The sequence below is a fragment of the Somniosus microcephalus genome, unplaced genomic scaffold (assembly GCF_052327205.1).
Source record: "Somniosus microcephalus isolate GS21.2 unplaced genomic scaffold, FLI_Smic_1.0 unresolved_chr3, whole genome shotgun sequence".
In the NCBI taxonomy this organism is placed as follows: domain Eukaryota; kingdom Metazoa; phylum Chordata; class Chondrichthyes; order Squaliformes; family Somniosidae; genus Somniosus; species Somniosus microcephalus.
In genome coordinates, this window is record NW_028225181.1 from 67,700,510 (window position 1) to 67,717,124 (window position 16,615).

A 16,615-nucleotide genomic window follows, 5' to 3' on the forward strand; every position below is an offset into this window, starting at 1 on the left:
AGAGAGAGAGAGAGAGAGAGAGAGAGGGAGAGAGAGAGAGAGAGAGAGAGCGAGAGAGAAAGGGAGCAGCACTGCGGCTGCGCGGGAGTGCGAAAAAGGGAGCGGCACTGCGCCTGCGCGGGAGAAAGAAAGAGAGCGGCACTGCGCCTGCGCGGAACAGCGATGTCGCACGAACGCATCACTATCGCTCCCACTGGTGGGAGAACTACATCGGAACATATCAGTGTTAATATGTTCCTATGTAGTCCTCCCAGCACTGGGAGCGATATTGATGCCTTCCTGCGACATCGCTCTTCCGCGCAGGCGCAGTGCCGCTCCCTTTCTCTACCGCGCAGGCGTGGTGCCGCATCCTTTGGCTCCCTCTCCCGCGCAGGCGCAGTGCCGCTCCTTGCACTTCCGCGCAGGCGCACTACCGCTCACTTACTCCCTCCCGCGCAGGCGCAGTGCCGCTCCCTTTGTCCCTCTGCTGCGCAGGCGCAGTGCAGCTCCAGTTTTCTCTCCCGCGCAGGCGCAGTGCTACTCCCGTTCTCTCTCCCACGCAGGCGCAGTGCCGCTCCGCTGCCGTCCCGCGCAGTGCCGGGCGGCGCGGGTTGATCGGTGAGTGAGGGTCAGAAACGGGCTGGTTGCCCGGGTTACAGGGCCCGCTCTGTGACTGAGGGAACTCGGCTCCATTGAGCACCCGGCCCGACAGCGGCTGCTCAGCCCCGAGTTTAGATCACAGCGAGGGAGGGTCACAGGGTCACCGCTCCGGTTAGTAAATCCGCACAGAAAATGGCGCATTTCCGCCCAGAGCAGTGAAAATGGGGGAGTCTCAGGAGGCCGGAAATTTACAGTGAGGAAAATTTCCAAACTAAGCAGACAGCCATCGAACTGGGGATCTGAGGAAAGGGACAAAATCAAACAAATACTCGGCCTTGAAATTCAATTATTAGTAAGCAGATTAAAAGTCTACATTACATTATTTCACGCTTTCAATATTGTTCTTATTTTCTGATCTGCCACAAATAGATCTCCCGGTGAATGATGGTGTGATTGAGGAAGGTGCTCAGCTCGAAGTAAACAGGGATTGTAGACTGAGGAACAACAGCAGGTGAACCAGCACAGGATTGTGAGCACCAACCGGAGAGAACCCTTCCGATTCAAAGAGCTTCCAGAGATCGACTGGGGAAAAAGGTAAGAGAAAGTCCCATTGACTCAGATACACACTGGTCCTGGAGATGGACCGGGGAGAAAGGTCAGAGAGAATCCCATTGACTCAGATACACACTGGTCCTGGAGATGGACTGGGGAGAAAGGGCAGAGAGTCCCATTGACTCAGATACACACTGGTCCTGGAGATGGACCGGGGAGAAAGGTCAGAGAGAGTCCCATTGACTCAGATACACACTGGTCCAGGAGATGGACTGGGGAGAAAGGGCAGAGAGAGTCCCATTGACTCAGATACACACTGGTCCTGGAGATGGACCGGGGAGAAAGCTCAGAGAGTCCAATTGACTCGGATACACACTGGTCCTGGAGATGGACTGGGGAGAAAGGTCAGAGAGAGTCCCATTGACTCAGATACACACCGGTCCTGGAGATGGACTGGGGAGAAAGGTCAGAGAGAGTCCCATTGACTCAGATACACACTGGTCCTGGAGATGGACTGGGGAGAAAGGTCAGAGAGTCCCATTGACTCAGATACACACTGATCCTGGAGATTGAACCTCCCACACACATCCCTGACCCTCCCGCACTCACCCCTGACCCTCCCGCACTCACCCCCTGACCCTCCCGCACTAGCCCCCTGACCCCCCCGCACTCGCCCTGATGGGGCTCTTCTCAAGTAAACCAAACGGTGCAATAAAACACCCCCAGAATCAAGGCCCTGCTCCTGACGAAGGTGTTCAGGCCCCAGGAACCAGTACAAGTGAGCAAAGTCAGGGTCAAGGCCGTGCTCCTGGGGAAGGTGATCAGGCCCCAGGAACCAGTACAAGTGAAGCGACTCCTTCTCCCGGAGATTTAGCAAACGTGAATACTCAAGTGTTGACCAAAAATCAGGTTAGTAATATTAATCAAGTAATCAATTTCTGCTATAAGGAGAGATGATTCCTTAGCAGGTTCCTCTAATGAGGCCATATGGGTAGAACTTAAAGACAAAAATGGGGAAAGCACTTTGCTGGGAGTGTACTATAGGCCCCCAAACAGTAAGGGGGAGATAGAGGAACAGATATGTAGGCAAATCTCAGAGAAGTGTAGAAATAAGAGGGTAATAATTGTTGGGGATTTCAACTTCCCCAATATTAACTGGGATAGTCAGAGTGTGAAAGGCTTAGAGGGTGTGGAATTCTTAAAGTGCATCCAGGAGAGCTTTTTCAGCCAACATGTAGAAAGTCCTACAAGAGAGGGGGCGGTTCTGGACCTAATTCGAGGGAATGTAGCAGGGCAAGTGGTCGAAGGGTTAGTAGGAGAGCATTTTGGTGACAGTGACCATAATTCAGTGAGATTTAAAGTAGTTATGGAAAAGGACAAAGATGGACTGGAAATAAAGGTTCTAAATTGGGGGAAGGCCGATTATAATATAAGGCAGGATCTGGCCAAAGTGGACTGGGATCAGCTACTTGTAGGAAAATCCACATCAGAGCAGTGAGAGTCTTTCAGAAAGGAAATAGAGAGAGTACAATGCCAACATGTTCCCGTAAAGGTAAAGGGTGGGACCAACAAGCCCAGGGAACCCTGGATGTCAAGGGACATACAAGAATGGTTTAGGAAAAAAAGGGAGGCTTTTGGCAGATACAAAGGACTAAAAACAGTGGAAGGCCTAGAGGAGCATAGAAAGTGCAGGGGTGTACTTAAAAAAGTAATTAGGAGAACGAAGAGGGGTCATGAAAAAACACTGGCAGGCAAAATAAAGGAAAATCCCAAGGTGTTTTATTAGTATATTAAGGGCAAGAGGATAACCAGGGAAAGAGTAGAGCCCATTAGGGAGCAAAGTGGCAATCTGTGTGTAGAGCCAGAAGATGTAGGTGAGGTTTTAAATTAATATTTTGCATCTGTGTTCACTATGGAGAAGGACGATGCAGGCATAGAAATCAGGCAGGGGGATTGTGATATACTTGAACAAATTAGCATTGAGAGGGAGGAGGTACTAGTGGTTTTAGCGGGCTTAAAAGTGGATAAACCCCCAGGCCCAGACGAGATGTATCCCAGCCTGCTCTGTGAGGCAAGGGAGGAGATTGCAGGGGCTCTGACACAAATTTTCAGAACCTCTCTGGCCACAGGGGAGGTGGCAGAGGACTGGAGAACAGCTAACGTAGTACCATTATTCAAGAAGTGTAGTAGTAGGGATAAACCAGGGAATTACAGGCCAGTGAGCCGAACATCAGTGGTAGGGAAATTATTGGAAAAAATTCTGAGGGACAGAATTAGTCTCCACTTGGAGAGGCAAGGATTAATCAAGGATAGTCAGCATGGCTTTGTCAGCGGGGAGATCATGTCTGTAAAGTCTGTGTGTTCTAGTTGTAATTAATAACACACAGGGTACAAGATTAAAGTTGAACAGGTCTTTACTGGTTGGAGTTCAGGACTATCTGAAATACAATCTTACTACACAGTGCTTATATACCGGTGGTCACCACCGGTACTACGTATACAGCAGCCAGAGAAAGTAGTACATCTCTTAAGGGGGAACAGGTTACATACACCACAATCCTCCCTTTGTAGCTTAATAGTCATATCCCCATTTAACATAACATCATAACATATATACATATATATAACCTCAGGTATAAACAGTTCAAAGGTTCAGTCTCTCAGGAGGCCTTCAGATTCGGTCTAGATAACGCCTTTCAGTGGTCTCTGATTCTTGTTGCTGAGGTGACTCTGCTTGTTGGTTTCCTATGTATTGGACGTCATCATCAGGTACAGTCCTTGCCGAGGTAGATGCTTCAGGTTCATTAACATCTTCCACAGTTGTCTCTGTCGCAACCATGGGTTCGACCCTTGCTCTTGATTCTACCAGTTGATCCGCATGACGCCTTATCACATTGTTACCAATATCTACTGTGTACATCAGAGGTCCTTGTCTGGCCCGAATTGTTCCGGGCTGCCATTTTTCGTTTCCATAGCCCCTTGCCAACACTGGTTGTCCTACTTCGAAACTTCGAGTGGACTTGTTATTAATATACCGGAACTGTTTGTTTTCCACTTCCCTCCGCACATTTGGTTTTAACAAGTCCAACCTGGACCGCAACCTCCTGTTATAAAACATCATGGCAGGACTTTGGTTAGTCACTGCATGAGCGGCGTTTCGATACGCCATTAGGAAATTGTCCACCTTGTGCTGTAGCGGAATCTGGTCATCGTTCATGGCCTTTATTGCCTTTTTGAATGTTTGGACAAATCTCTCGGCCAACCCGTTTGTCGCCGGATGATATGGGGCAGAGGTATAATGTTTCACCCCATTCTTCTTTAAGAATTTTTGGAATTCTTCCGACACGAACTGTGGTCCGTTGTCCAAACAGATCTGTTCTGGCAATCCGCTCCTTGCGAATATTGTTCTTAACACCGCAATTGTCTTTTCTGAAGTAGTGGTATTCATCTTGATCACTTCTGGCCATTTGGAATGTGCGTCCACCGCAATTAGGAACATGGAGTCCATGAATGGACCAGCAAAGTCAATATGTACGCGTTGTCATGGGGCTGAAGGCCATTCCCATGGGTGTAGTGGTGCGATCGGAGGTGCATTTTGCACTTTTTGGCACCCAGCGCAGCTTTTCGTCAACTCCTCTATCTGTTGGTCAATACCCGGCCACCATACATAAGCCCTAGCAAGACTTTTCATCTTAACTCCCCCCAGATGACCTTCATGCAGTTCTTTTAGAACTCTTTCCCTTATCTTGGGAAGAATAATCACTCTTGTCCCATACATCAAAGTACCATGGCAGACGGACAGCTGGTCTCGCCTTGCCGAGAATGCCGGTAACAGAGGATCACCACGTGTTGGCCATCCTTTCACTGTCACCTCGTAGACTCTGGACAGTGTCGGGTCATTCCTGGTTTCTCTTTCAATACTTGCATTGGTGACTGGTAAACACTCGATGATGGTCGAATGAAATAACTCAACAGGGTCAACTTTCGTCGTTTCTTCTTCAGGTAGTGGCAGGCACGACAGCCCATCAGCATTGCCATGCTGCTTCGTACCTTTGAATTCTATTTGGTATTGATGTGCCCCTAGGAAAAGGGACCATCTCTGGAGACGCTGTGCTGTCATCACTGAAACACCCTTCTTAGGGTTAAAAATGGATACCAACGGCTGATGGTCTGTCAGAAGTGTGAATTTTTGGCCCTGCAGGTAATGATTAAACTTCTTCACTCCCCATACAAGGCTGAGAGCCTCCCTATCGATCTGCACATAGTTGCGCTCAGCGGAGGTCAATGATCTGGATGCAAACGCGACTGGCCTTTCCGTGCCATTTGGCAACTTGTGTGAGAGTACTGCCCCAATACCATATGGAGAAGCATCACAAGCCAACCGAATAGGCAGTGTCGGGTTGAAGTGAGCCAACACTTCCTCTGAGGTGATCAATTCTTTGCTTTTGCGAAATGCCTTCCTACAGTTTTCGCTCCATTCCCATGGTACCCCCTTCTGTAAAAGAGCGTTTAGCGGGTGCAGTACTGTGGATAGATTTGGTAGAAATTTATGGTAATAGTTAATCAATCCTAGAAACGACCTCAACTGAGAGACATTATCCGGAGCGGGAGCCTTTACAACTGCCTCTATCTTGTCAGGAGACTTATGAAGCCCCTCCCGGTCAATGACATGACCACAGTACGAGATCCGCTTCTGGAAGAACTCACATTTCTGCCGATTAACTCTAAGTCCACACTCTTTCAGCCTGTTGAGCACCAGTTCCAAGTTTGCGAGGTGTTCTTCATCACAATCACCTGTAATCAGAGTATCGTCCAGGTAACATTGTGTGCCTGGAATTCCCTGTAATACCTGCTCCATGGCCCTCTGCCAAATTGCTGGAGCCGATGCCACTCCAAAAACCAGTCTATTGTACCGGTACAAACCTCGATGCGTGTTGATCGTGAGGTATTGGCGTGACTCTTCTTCAACCTCCATCTGCAAGTACGCCTGCGCCAGGTCTATCTTGGTGAAGTGTTTCCCGCCAGACAACGAAGCAAAAATATCCTCAATCCGCGGAAGCGGATACTGCACCGTGTGAAGCACCGGATTAATGGTGATTTTGAAATCTCCACAGATGCGAACCTTCCCTGGTTCTCCTGGCTTGTTGCTCGAAGGACGTTTCATAACGGGAACAATGAGCATAGCCCACTCACTCCAATCTACCTTAGACAGTACACCTGAATGTTCTAGCGCTTCCAGTTCCGCTTCTACAGTAGGTCGTATTGCATAGGGTACCGGTCTGGATTTAAAACATTTTGGTTGTGCATGTTCATCAATCTTGATGTTTGCCGTAATTCCTCTCAGTGTTCCCAGTCCCTGCTGGAACACCTCTTTAGCATCATCCAATATTCTGGACAATCTTTTAGGTTTGACATCTGTTTCCCCGGAATCTACCGTTAGTGCCTTCAAGGAGTGCCAGTCCATATACATTTTCCTAATCCACTCCCGTCCCAGTAGTGGTGGACCTCCTTCAGGTAGCACATATAAGTCCATTACTTGGCTTTCTTCGCCCTTGTGGACCACTTTTACCTCTATCTTTCCGACGGGGTACACTCTTTGCCCCGTGTATGTTTTCAATATAATCTCCGTATCCCATAGGGGAATATGTTGGAATAACCTTTTGTAATCTTTCTTATTCATGACCGTCAATGCCGATCCAGTGTCCAATTCCATCTTTACTTGGACTCCTGCTATCTGAAGGGTGACCCAAATTGTCTGGAGAGCTGCATCCTTACCAACGTTGTGTACTCTTAAGCTACCCAGTTCATTACTGCTAGCGTCTGAATCTGACTTCTGTTCGGTCGAACTGTTCTTTGTCACCTTGTGTACCTTTATGTATTTTCCTTGCGATGACTTTTTGTTGCTGGTCTTCTTTCCTGACCGGCATACTTTAGCTATGTGGCCAAGCCTGCCACATGTTCTGCATTCTTGGTTTTTAAACCAACACTGGTTCTGATCATGCGTTGTCTTTCCGCAACGATAACATTTTACAGTACTCAAACCCAATTTATTTGTACTGAGTTCCGGTGACCATAGCTGCATTACTGCCGTGCCTCTCGCTGCGGCTTCGTGTGCTGCTGCCATAGTGACCGCTTTCTCAAGCGTCAGCTCATTCTCCTCGAGCAATCGCTTTTGTGTATCTTCTTTTAATAAACCACACACAAATTTATCTCGTAGCGCCTCTGTCAATCTCATTCCGAATTGACAGTACTTTGCTAGCTTACGCAATTCCATTAAATATTCAGCATTGCTTTCATCCTTCAGCTGCCTTCTGCTGTAAAATTTAAATCGTTCCGCTAGCATCAGCGGCGTGGGGTTTAGGTGATTTTTCAGGACAGTAACAATCTCCTCGAACGTCTTATCCGCCGGTTCATCTGGTGAACAAGGTGTTTCAATTGCCCGCATGTCTTCGCACCCATTAAGTTTAATAATGTTAGTGCTTTCTCTGCATCTGGGATTTTATTTGCTTTACAATAATTTTGTATGCGTTCTACATACATAGCCCAATCTTCGATGTCGCTATGAAAGGTGTTAATGTTCCCATGTTTAGGCATCGTTGCAATTTAATTTATTTTTATTTTTATCCAAGATGGCGGCTTCCGCGCTCTTGTCTTCGTCCTCCGCCTACAAAATGGTGGTTTTCCCGTGCTTGGCAGTCTTCACCCTTCCCCCGACGCTGTCTCCGCTTCACCGCGGCTCTCGCACCTTCAGTTGCCCCCAGACGCTGCGCCTTTTTAGCCCGAATGCGGCCCGGCCCTTATCACCAGCCACGATCGATGCCCCCGCGCTGCGCCTTTCGGCCCGAATGCGGCCCGGCCCTTATCTCCGGTCGCGATCGATCTCACCGCCCTTATTCCTCCGTCTTCCCTCCCCATCTGTACAGCCAATGCGGCCAATTTTCTGGTCGCGTCGCTGCCCGGCTTACCCACTACCGAGGTAGAAAGAAGATAGCTGACAGCCGCTGATGGAGGCTTCGAGTTCAGGATGTCTTCTGCACTCTGGTTTCTCGATGTCTGCCGCGCGACGTGTCTTCCAGCAGGGTGATGAGGGTGGAAACCTCTCTTCGACGTCCGTTCTGTGGACGAAGCCGCCGTGGATATAACTGCCGCAGGGTAAGAATCTGACTCGTCGCCACTGTAAAGTCTGTGTGTTCTAGTTGTAATTAATAACACACAGGGTACAAGATTAAAGTTCAACAGGCCTTTACTGGTTGGAGGTCAGGACTATCTGAAATACAATCTTACTACACAGTGCTTATATACCGGTGGTCACCACCGGTACTACGTATACAGCAGCCAGAGAAAGTAGTACATCTCTTAAGGTGGAACAGGCTTAAGTTCTCTTAAGGGGGAACAGGTTACATACACCGCAATGTCTAACCAATTTGATTGAATTTTTCAATGGGGATGACTAGGTGTGTGGATGAGGGCAGTCCAGTTGATGCAGTCTACATGGACTTCAGTAAGGCTTTTGACAAAGCCCCACATGGGAGACTGGTCAAGAAGGTAAGAGCCCATGGGATCCAGGGCAATTTGGCACATTGGATCCAAAATTGGCTTAGTGGCAGGAGGTAGAGGGTGATGGTCAAAGGTTGTTTTTGTGACTGGAAGCCTGTGTCCAGTGGTGTACCACAGGGTCTGGGTCCTTTGCTGTTTGTAGTGTACATCAATGATTTAGATATGAATGTAGGAGGTATGATCAGTAAGTTCGCAGATGACACGAAAATTGGTGGAGTGGCGAGGAGGGAAGCCTCAGGCTGCAGGAGAATATAGACGGGTTGGTTAGATGGGCAGCACAGTGGCAAATGGAATTTAACCCTGAAAAGTGTGAGGTGATGCATTTTGGGAGGACTAACAAGGGAATACACAATGAATGGTAGAACCCTAGGAAGGACAGAGGATCAGAGGGACTTTGGTGTGCATGTACATAGATCACTAAGGGCAGCAGGACAGCTAGATAAGGTGGTTAAGAAGGCATATGGGATACTTGCCTTCATTAGCCGAGGCATAGAATATAAGAGCAGGGAGGTTATGATGGAGCTGTACAAAACGCTAGTTAGGCCACAGCTGGAATACTGTGTGCAGTTCTGGTTGCCACACTATAGGAAGGATGTGATTGCATTGGAGAGGGTGCAGAGGAGATTCACCAGGGTGTTACCTGGGCTGGAGCGCTTCAGCTATGAAGAGAGACTGGACAGGCTGGGGTTGTTTTCCTTAGAGCAGAGAAGGCTGAAGGGGGACCTGATTGAGGTGTACAAAATTATGAGGGGCATAGATAGGATAGATAGAAAGGAACTTTTCCCCTTAGTAGAGGGGTCAATAACCAGGGGGCATAGTTTCAAGGTAAGGGGCAGGAGGTTTAGAGGGGATTTGAGGAAAAGCTTTTTCACCCAGAGGGTGGTTGGAATCTGGAACTCACTGCCTGAAAGGGTGGTAGAGGCAGGAACCCTCCCAACATTCAGGAAGCATTTAGATGAGCACTTGAAATGCCCTTGCATACAAGGCTACGGACCAAGTGCTGGAAAATGGGATTAGAATAGACAGGGCTTGATGGCTGGCGCAGACACGATGGGCCGAAGGGCCGCTTTCTGTGCTGTATAAATCTATGACTCTATGGTAGCACTCTTGCCTCTGAGGCATAAGGTTGTGGGTTCAAGTCCCACTCCAGAGACTTGAGCACAAAAATTCAGGCTGACACTCCAGTGCAGTACTGAGGCACTGTCAGAGGTGGCGTCTTTCGGATGAGACATTAAACTGAGGCCCTGTCTGCTCTCTCAGGTGGATGTAAAAGATCCCATGACACTATTTTGAGAAAGAAAGACTTGCATTTATATAGTGCTTTCATGACCAGCAGACGTCTTGAAGTGCTTTACAGCCAATGAAGTACTTTTGAGGTGTAGTCACTGTTGTAATGTGGGAAAGAGCAGGGGAAATATCCCAGGTGTCCTAGCCAATGTTTATCCCTCAATCAATGTAACAAAAGGATAATAGCACAATACTGCGGAAGCTGGAAATCTGAAATAACAACAGGAAATGCTGGAAACACTCAGCAGGCCAGGCAACATCCATAGAGGGAGAAACAGAGTTAACAAAAAGATAGATTATCTGGTCATCATCACATTGCTGTTTGTGGGAGCTTGCTGTGCGCTGTTTGACTGCCACATTTCCTACATGACAACAGTGACTACACTTCAAAAGTACTTCATTGGCTGTAAAGCGCTTTGGGACGTCCGGTGGTGGTGAAAGGCGCTATAGAAATGCAAGTCTTTCTTTCTTCACTGGTCTCACCAGCGACCTCTTCTGGCTGATGGTTGATTGACAGACGATAGTCCGCGCATGCGCAGAGGGAGCGGCGGTTTGGACCGAGTCCGGCACAGCGACCTCTCCCGATCACCAAGGGCAACAACCGCGCATGCCCAGAGAAGACCAACCCCCCTCCCCCACTCAGAGCTGCGCCTGCGCACTCAGATCCTGCCGGCCAGAGTCGGCGCGGGCCATTCCGGGGAAAGGCCTTGGTGTCGGGTCCAGAGTCGCGATCGGTGGCGCAAAGTGAGTTTTCTCCGCTCCGATTGGGTGGAGAATCGCGCGGGGTGGTGGGGGAGGGGTGGATCGGGAGAGAATAAAGAGAAACAGAAAAACCTGAGAGTCCGCGAGGCCCCGGACCGAGCGGCGTCAGTTGGACGGAGCACGTGCGCTCCTCGGGGACACGTGACCTGGGCCCAGGGCCTGATTGACGGGAGCTTCCGACCAATAGGGAGCGAGCGGGGCAGATCCTCCAACCAATCGGGGAGCCCGAGGGGCGGGACTAGCGCCGGCTGATTGTCTGATCCACAGGGCAGCGAGTTTCTCCAGTCCCTTGTTCAGGGCCCGGGGCCAGGGGAGGCGCTGGGCCTTTATTCCCCTCATTGGACACAAGGCTCTTTGGCTCACAACACACTGGCTCAGGTTTTAATAGAGACTTTTTAAATTCATCAATGAAAGCAAATGAACCTCGTGCTTCTGTGGAACAAACTTTCTAATATTTTATAGAATCAGAGAATGGTTACAGCACAGAAGGAGGCCATTCAGCCCGTCGAGCCCATGCCAGCTCTCTGCAAGACCACTTCAGCTAGTCCCACTCCCCGCCCTTTCCCCGTAACCCTGCAAATTTCTTTACTTCAGGTACTTATCCAATTCCCTTTTGAAAGCTGTGATTGAATCTGCCTCCCCCTCCCTCTCAGGCAGTACATTCCAGATCCTAACCACTCACTGAGTAAAGTTTTTCCTCATGTCGCATTTGGTTCTTCTGCCAATCACCTTAAATCTGTGTCCTCTGGTTCTCGACCCTTCCGCCAATGGGAACAGTTTCTCTCTCTCTCCTCTGTCCTGACCCCTCGTGATTTTGAACAACTCTATCAAACCTCCTCTCAACCTCTCTGCTCTAAGGAGAACAACCCCAGCTTCTCCAGTCTATCCACGTAACTGAAGTCCCTCATCCCTGGAACCATTCTTGTAAATCTTTTCTGCACCCTCTCTGAGGCCTTCACAACCTTCATAAAGTGTGGGGCCCAGAATTCGACACAATACTCCAGTTGAGGCCGAACCAGTGTTTTATAAAGGTTCATCATAACCTCCTTGCTTTTGGACTCTATGCCTCTATTTATTAAGCCCAGGATCCCATATGCTTTTTTTGCCACTTTCTCAACCTGCCTTGCCACCTTCAACGATTTGTGCACACATACCCCCAGGTCTCTCTGTTCATGCACACACTTTAGAATTGTACCCTTTAGTTTATATTGCCTCACTTGGTTCTTCCTACCAAAATGTATCACTTCGCACTTTTCTGCGTTAAATTTCATCTGCCACGTGTCCGCCCATTCCACCAGCCTGTCCATGTCTTCTTGAAATCTATCACTATCCTCCTCACTGGTCACTTTACTTCCAAGTTTTGTGTCATCTGCAAATTTTGAAATTGTGCGCTGTACACCCAAGTCTAAGTCATTAATATATATCAAGTAAAGCAGTGGTCCTGGTACCGACCCCTGGGGAACACCACTGTATACCTTCTTCCAGTCCGAAAAACAACCGTTCACCACTGCTCTCTGTTTTCTGTCACTTTGCCAATTTCGTATCCATGCTGCCACTGTCCCTTTTATTCCATGGGCTTCAACTTTGCTGGCAAGTCTATAATGTGGCACTTGTCGAACGCCTTTTGGAAATCCATGTACACCACGTTAACCACATTGCCCTCATCAACCCTCTCTGTTACCTCATCAAAAACTCAATCAGAATCAGGGCGGCTGGGCCTGGTGGACGTGCGGCCAGGGCCCCGGCACCAGGAAACCCAGGGTGCAGCGCCTCTCCCATCCGAGCCGCCGCTTCCCGGTTTCTTCAGCTGTTTCCACCGAGTCCAACTCTGGACAAAGGACAGGAGCCAGGCTCCCAGAATGGCCCGCGGCCCTGGGGAGCATGCGCACTCTCAGCGGGGAAATCGGCGTGTTGCATAGAGCGGTTTCTGGGGCGCGGGGAATTGTGGGTGCTGCGGCCGCCATTAGTCAGCGGCTGTGGGGAAGAGTTTTATTACAGGCTGACGGAAGGTAGGTCCCTGGCTGCCTGTGTAGGTCTTTTTGTTGCTTCATTGTTGAGGATGTAACTAGTATATAAAATAGATAAGGGAGAACCAGTGGATGTTGTGTATTTGGACTTTCAGAAGGCTTTCGATAAGGTCCCGCATAAGAGATTAGTGTGTAAAGTTAAGGCACCTGGGATTGGGGGCAAGGTATTGACTTGGATAGAGAACTGGTTGGCAGACAGAAAGCAAAGAGTTGGAATAAATGGGTCTTTTTCCGAGTGGCAGGCAGTGACTAGTGGCGTACCGCAGGGATTGGTCCTTGGACCCCAGCTATTCACAATATATACAGGTAGACTATCCTTTATCCGAAAACCTCGGGACCAGCCGTGTTTCGGTTTTCGGAAAATTTTGGATTTCAGAAGGTATTTTATAAGACTGGGAAATTTGTCGGGGCGGGGGTCGGCGAGGGTCGGTGTCAGCGGGGGGGTGGGGGGTGGGGGTCGGCGGGGTGGTCAGCGGGGGTCGGGGTTGGCGGGGGGGTCGGGGGTGGGGGTCGGCGGCGGGGGTCGGGGTCGTGCGCACGACTTATGCTGAACGAAAAAACTTTCGGTTTTTAGAGGTTTTCGGTTTTCGGAAGTTCGGATAAAGGATAGTCTACCTGTATTAATGATCTAGACAAGGGAACTAGATGTAATATCTACAAATTTGCAGACGACACAAAGCTGGGTGGGCGTGTGTGCTGTGAGGAGGATGCCGAGAAACTACAGGATGATTTGGACAGGTTGGGTGATTGGGCAGAAGCATGGCAGATGCAGTATAACGTGGATAAATGTGAGGTTATCCACGTTGGTGGCAAACACAGGAACGCAGATTATTATCTGAATGGCAATAGATTGGGAGAAGGGGAAGTGCAATGAGACCTGGGTGTCCTTGTGCACCAGTCGCTGAAGGTAAGCATGCAGGTGCAGCAGGCGGTTAAGAAGGCAAATGGTATGTTGGCCTTCGTAGCGAGAGGGTTTGAGTACAGGAACAAGGATGGCTTGCTGCAGTTGTACAGGGCCTTGGTGAGACCACATCTTGAGTATTGTGTGCAGTTTTGGTCGCCTTATCTGAGGAAGGATGTTCTTGCCGTGGAAAGAGTTCAACGAAGATTCACCAGGCTGATACCTGGGATGGCAGGAATGACGTATGAGGAGAGATTGGGACGATTGGGCTTGTACTCACTGGAGTTTACAAGAATGAGAGGGGATCTCATTGAAACTGATAAAATTCTGACAGGACTGGACAGACTAGATGCAGGAAGGATGTTCCTGATGGTCGGGGAGTCCAGAACCAGGGGTCGCAGTCTAAGGATACGGGGTAAGCCATTTAGGACAGAAATTAGGAGGAATTTCTTCACCCAGAGAGTGGTGAACTTGTGGAATTCTCTACCACAGAAGGCAGTAGAGGCCAATACATTAAATATATATTCAAGAAGGAATTGGATATATTTCTTAAATCTAAAGGGATCAAGGGATATGGGGAGAAAGCAGGGACCGGGTACTGAATTTGGATGATCAGCATTGAGTGGCGGAGCAGGCTTGAGGGGCCGAATAGCCTACTCCTGCTCCTATCTTCTGTGTTTCTATGTTTATATGTTTCTATGTTTCAGTTTGAGCTGGAGTGGAGATGGAGGAGAAGCTGCTGGGTTTAACCCCCAGTACTTCTGAGCCCAGGAGGACCCAACAATTTCCAATGTGAGACTGTCAAGGGAGGTGGATTCTAGGGGAGATTAGGTTGTTACACAGACACTGTCCGTACAATGTAAAAGAGTATTCTTTTAGGAACAAGTATTTCTGTACAGGCTTTTAATCCAGTTTACATCTATAGATTTGTTTTAATTCATTCTTTGGATGTGGGCGTCATTTGCAAGAGCAGCAAATATTGCCAATCCCCAGTTTCCCGTTGAGAAGGGGGTGGTGAGTCGCCTTCTTGAACTACTGCAGTCCGTGTGGTGAAGGTATTCCCACAATGTTGTTCGGTAAGGAGTTCCAGGATTATGACCCAGCAATGATGAATATATGTGAGTCAGGATGATGTGTGACTTGGAGGGGAACTTGGATGTGATGGTGCTCCCATACAACAGCTGCCCTTGTCCTTCTAGGTGGTGGAGGTTGCGGGTTTTGGAGGTTCTATCAAAGTTCTGGTCGAGTTGCAGATGTATAAAGTTCCTTTCCTTCACCCCCTCCCCTTCCCACTCCCACCTCTCCCTCTCCCTCTCTCTCTCTCTCTCTCTCTCTCCTCCCATAGAGGCCAGAGTTGTGTGTAGGCCCAGACCAGGTGGCGGATTCCCTTCCCGAAGGACATCAGTGAACCAGTTGGGTTTTTATGACAATCCGGCAGCTTTCATGGTCACTTTTTTCTAGTGCCGGCCCCACAATTGACCAGATTCATTCAGCTGAATTTCACAACCTCCCTTTGTTTTCCTGTGGGTTGTCTCTCACGCTCCCTGTTTTATGTTAATTTTACAGGGCAATGGAAGGGGAGGATTTACAGACGGTAAGCTCAAACCAAACATCACTTCAAGATCTGACAGTCACTCGACTCGCCGGATCTGAATCTCACCGGCCTCTGAACATGGAAGCAAAAAGCACCATTCACAGCGGGGAGAAACCGTACACGTGTTCTGTGTGTGGACAAGGCTTCAGCCAACCCTTTGGCCTAGCGAGACACAAGCGTATTCACACTGGGGAGAGGCCATTCACCTGCTCTGAGTGTGGGAAGGGATTCACTCAGTCATTCAGCCTGCTGAGACACCAGCGAGTTCACACTGGGGAGAGGCCATTCACCTGCTCTGAGTGTGGGAAGGGATTCACTCAGTCATCCAGCCTGCTGACACACCAGCGAGTTCACACTGGGGAGAGGCCATTCACCTGCTCTGAGTGTGGGAAGGGATTCACTCAGTCATCTGACCTTCTGACACACCAGCGTGTTCACACACGGGAGAGACCGTTCACCTGCTTTGAGTGTGGGAAGGGATTCACTAATTCATCCAGCCTGCTGAATCACCAACGAGTTCACACTGGAGAGAGGCCGTTCACCTGCTCCGAGTGTGGGAAGGGATTCACTCAGTCATCCCACCTACTGAGACACCAGCGTATTCACACCGGGGAGAGGCCGTTCACCTGCTTTGAGTGTGGGAATGGATTCACTCAGTCATCCAACCTGCTGACACACCAGCGAGTTCACACGTGACTGCAGGGGTTGGATTCTGCTGTTATTGCTGCTGTTAATCACATCCAGGACTGAACCATGTTCATTCTGACAGTTGGGGTTTGTTTCTGCTGATGTTATTAACCCCTATAACTGGGCTGGAGTTTAATATTCTGGATAGATGTCAAATAAACCAGTTTTGTTTGAAACACATTATTGTAGATTTTCTTCTTTCCCACCTGAGTGTTTAGCATCACCTGGCTGGAGCTCAGAAAGGACAATCTGGGGGAGGATGGTACGGCGGGAACAGAACTCCAGCCTGGACACAGTCCTTCAGGGCCACACTGAGAGGGGCAAACGGCATTTTGGTTTTTCTTGTCTCTCTTCACTGACAGCAAAGTTGCCGTGCGGGTTAATCTCGAGGCGTGTGAGAAACGTGTCCCAGCTACTCTCAGCCATGGTTCAGAGCTCCTAGGCATGGAACAGAATGCTCCTTTAGGAATGTACCCCAGTGCTTTTATTTTAATGGCCTTATTAACCTGTGTTGCTACTTTTAGTGATTTGTGTATCTGTATCCCTGGATCCCTCTGTTCCTCCAGCCCATTTAGACTCTTAGGGGGAAATTCGGTGATGCCCTCTTTGGGTCGCTAACGTCACTGGGGCTAATTTTAGCGCCCTGAAAAGGTTAGCGCCCCTGTGCAT

At 49.1% G+C, this 16,615-nt stretch overlaps 2 protein-coding genes across 2 annotated transcripts in view; both read left to right on the top strand.

The window, feature by feature from the left end:
- Positions 1-16,615, top strand: part of LOC147091836 (uncharacterized) — a 1,030,142-nt gene that overhangs the window by 539,462 nt on the left and 474,065 nt on the right. The window lies entirely within an intron of this gene.
- On the top strand, positions 523-16,124 carry LOC147091853 (uncharacterized). The gene is made up of 3 exons (XM_085976897.1): positions 523-597; positions 1,009-1,173; positions 15,232-16,124. Exon 3 carries the CDS (start codon positions 15,236-15,238, stop codon positions 15,953-15,955), a length of 720 nt encoding a protein of 239 aa, XP_085833023.1. The 5' UTR covers positions 523-597; positions 1,009-1,173; positions 15,232-15,235; the 3' UTR covers positions 15,956-16,124.

Bases quoted from the DNA above. Each gene is read 5' to 3' on its own strand.
- LOC147091853 (XM_085976897.1), top strand. From the start codon at position 15,236: ATGGAAGGGGAGGATTTACAGACGGTAAGCTCAAACCAAACATCACTT.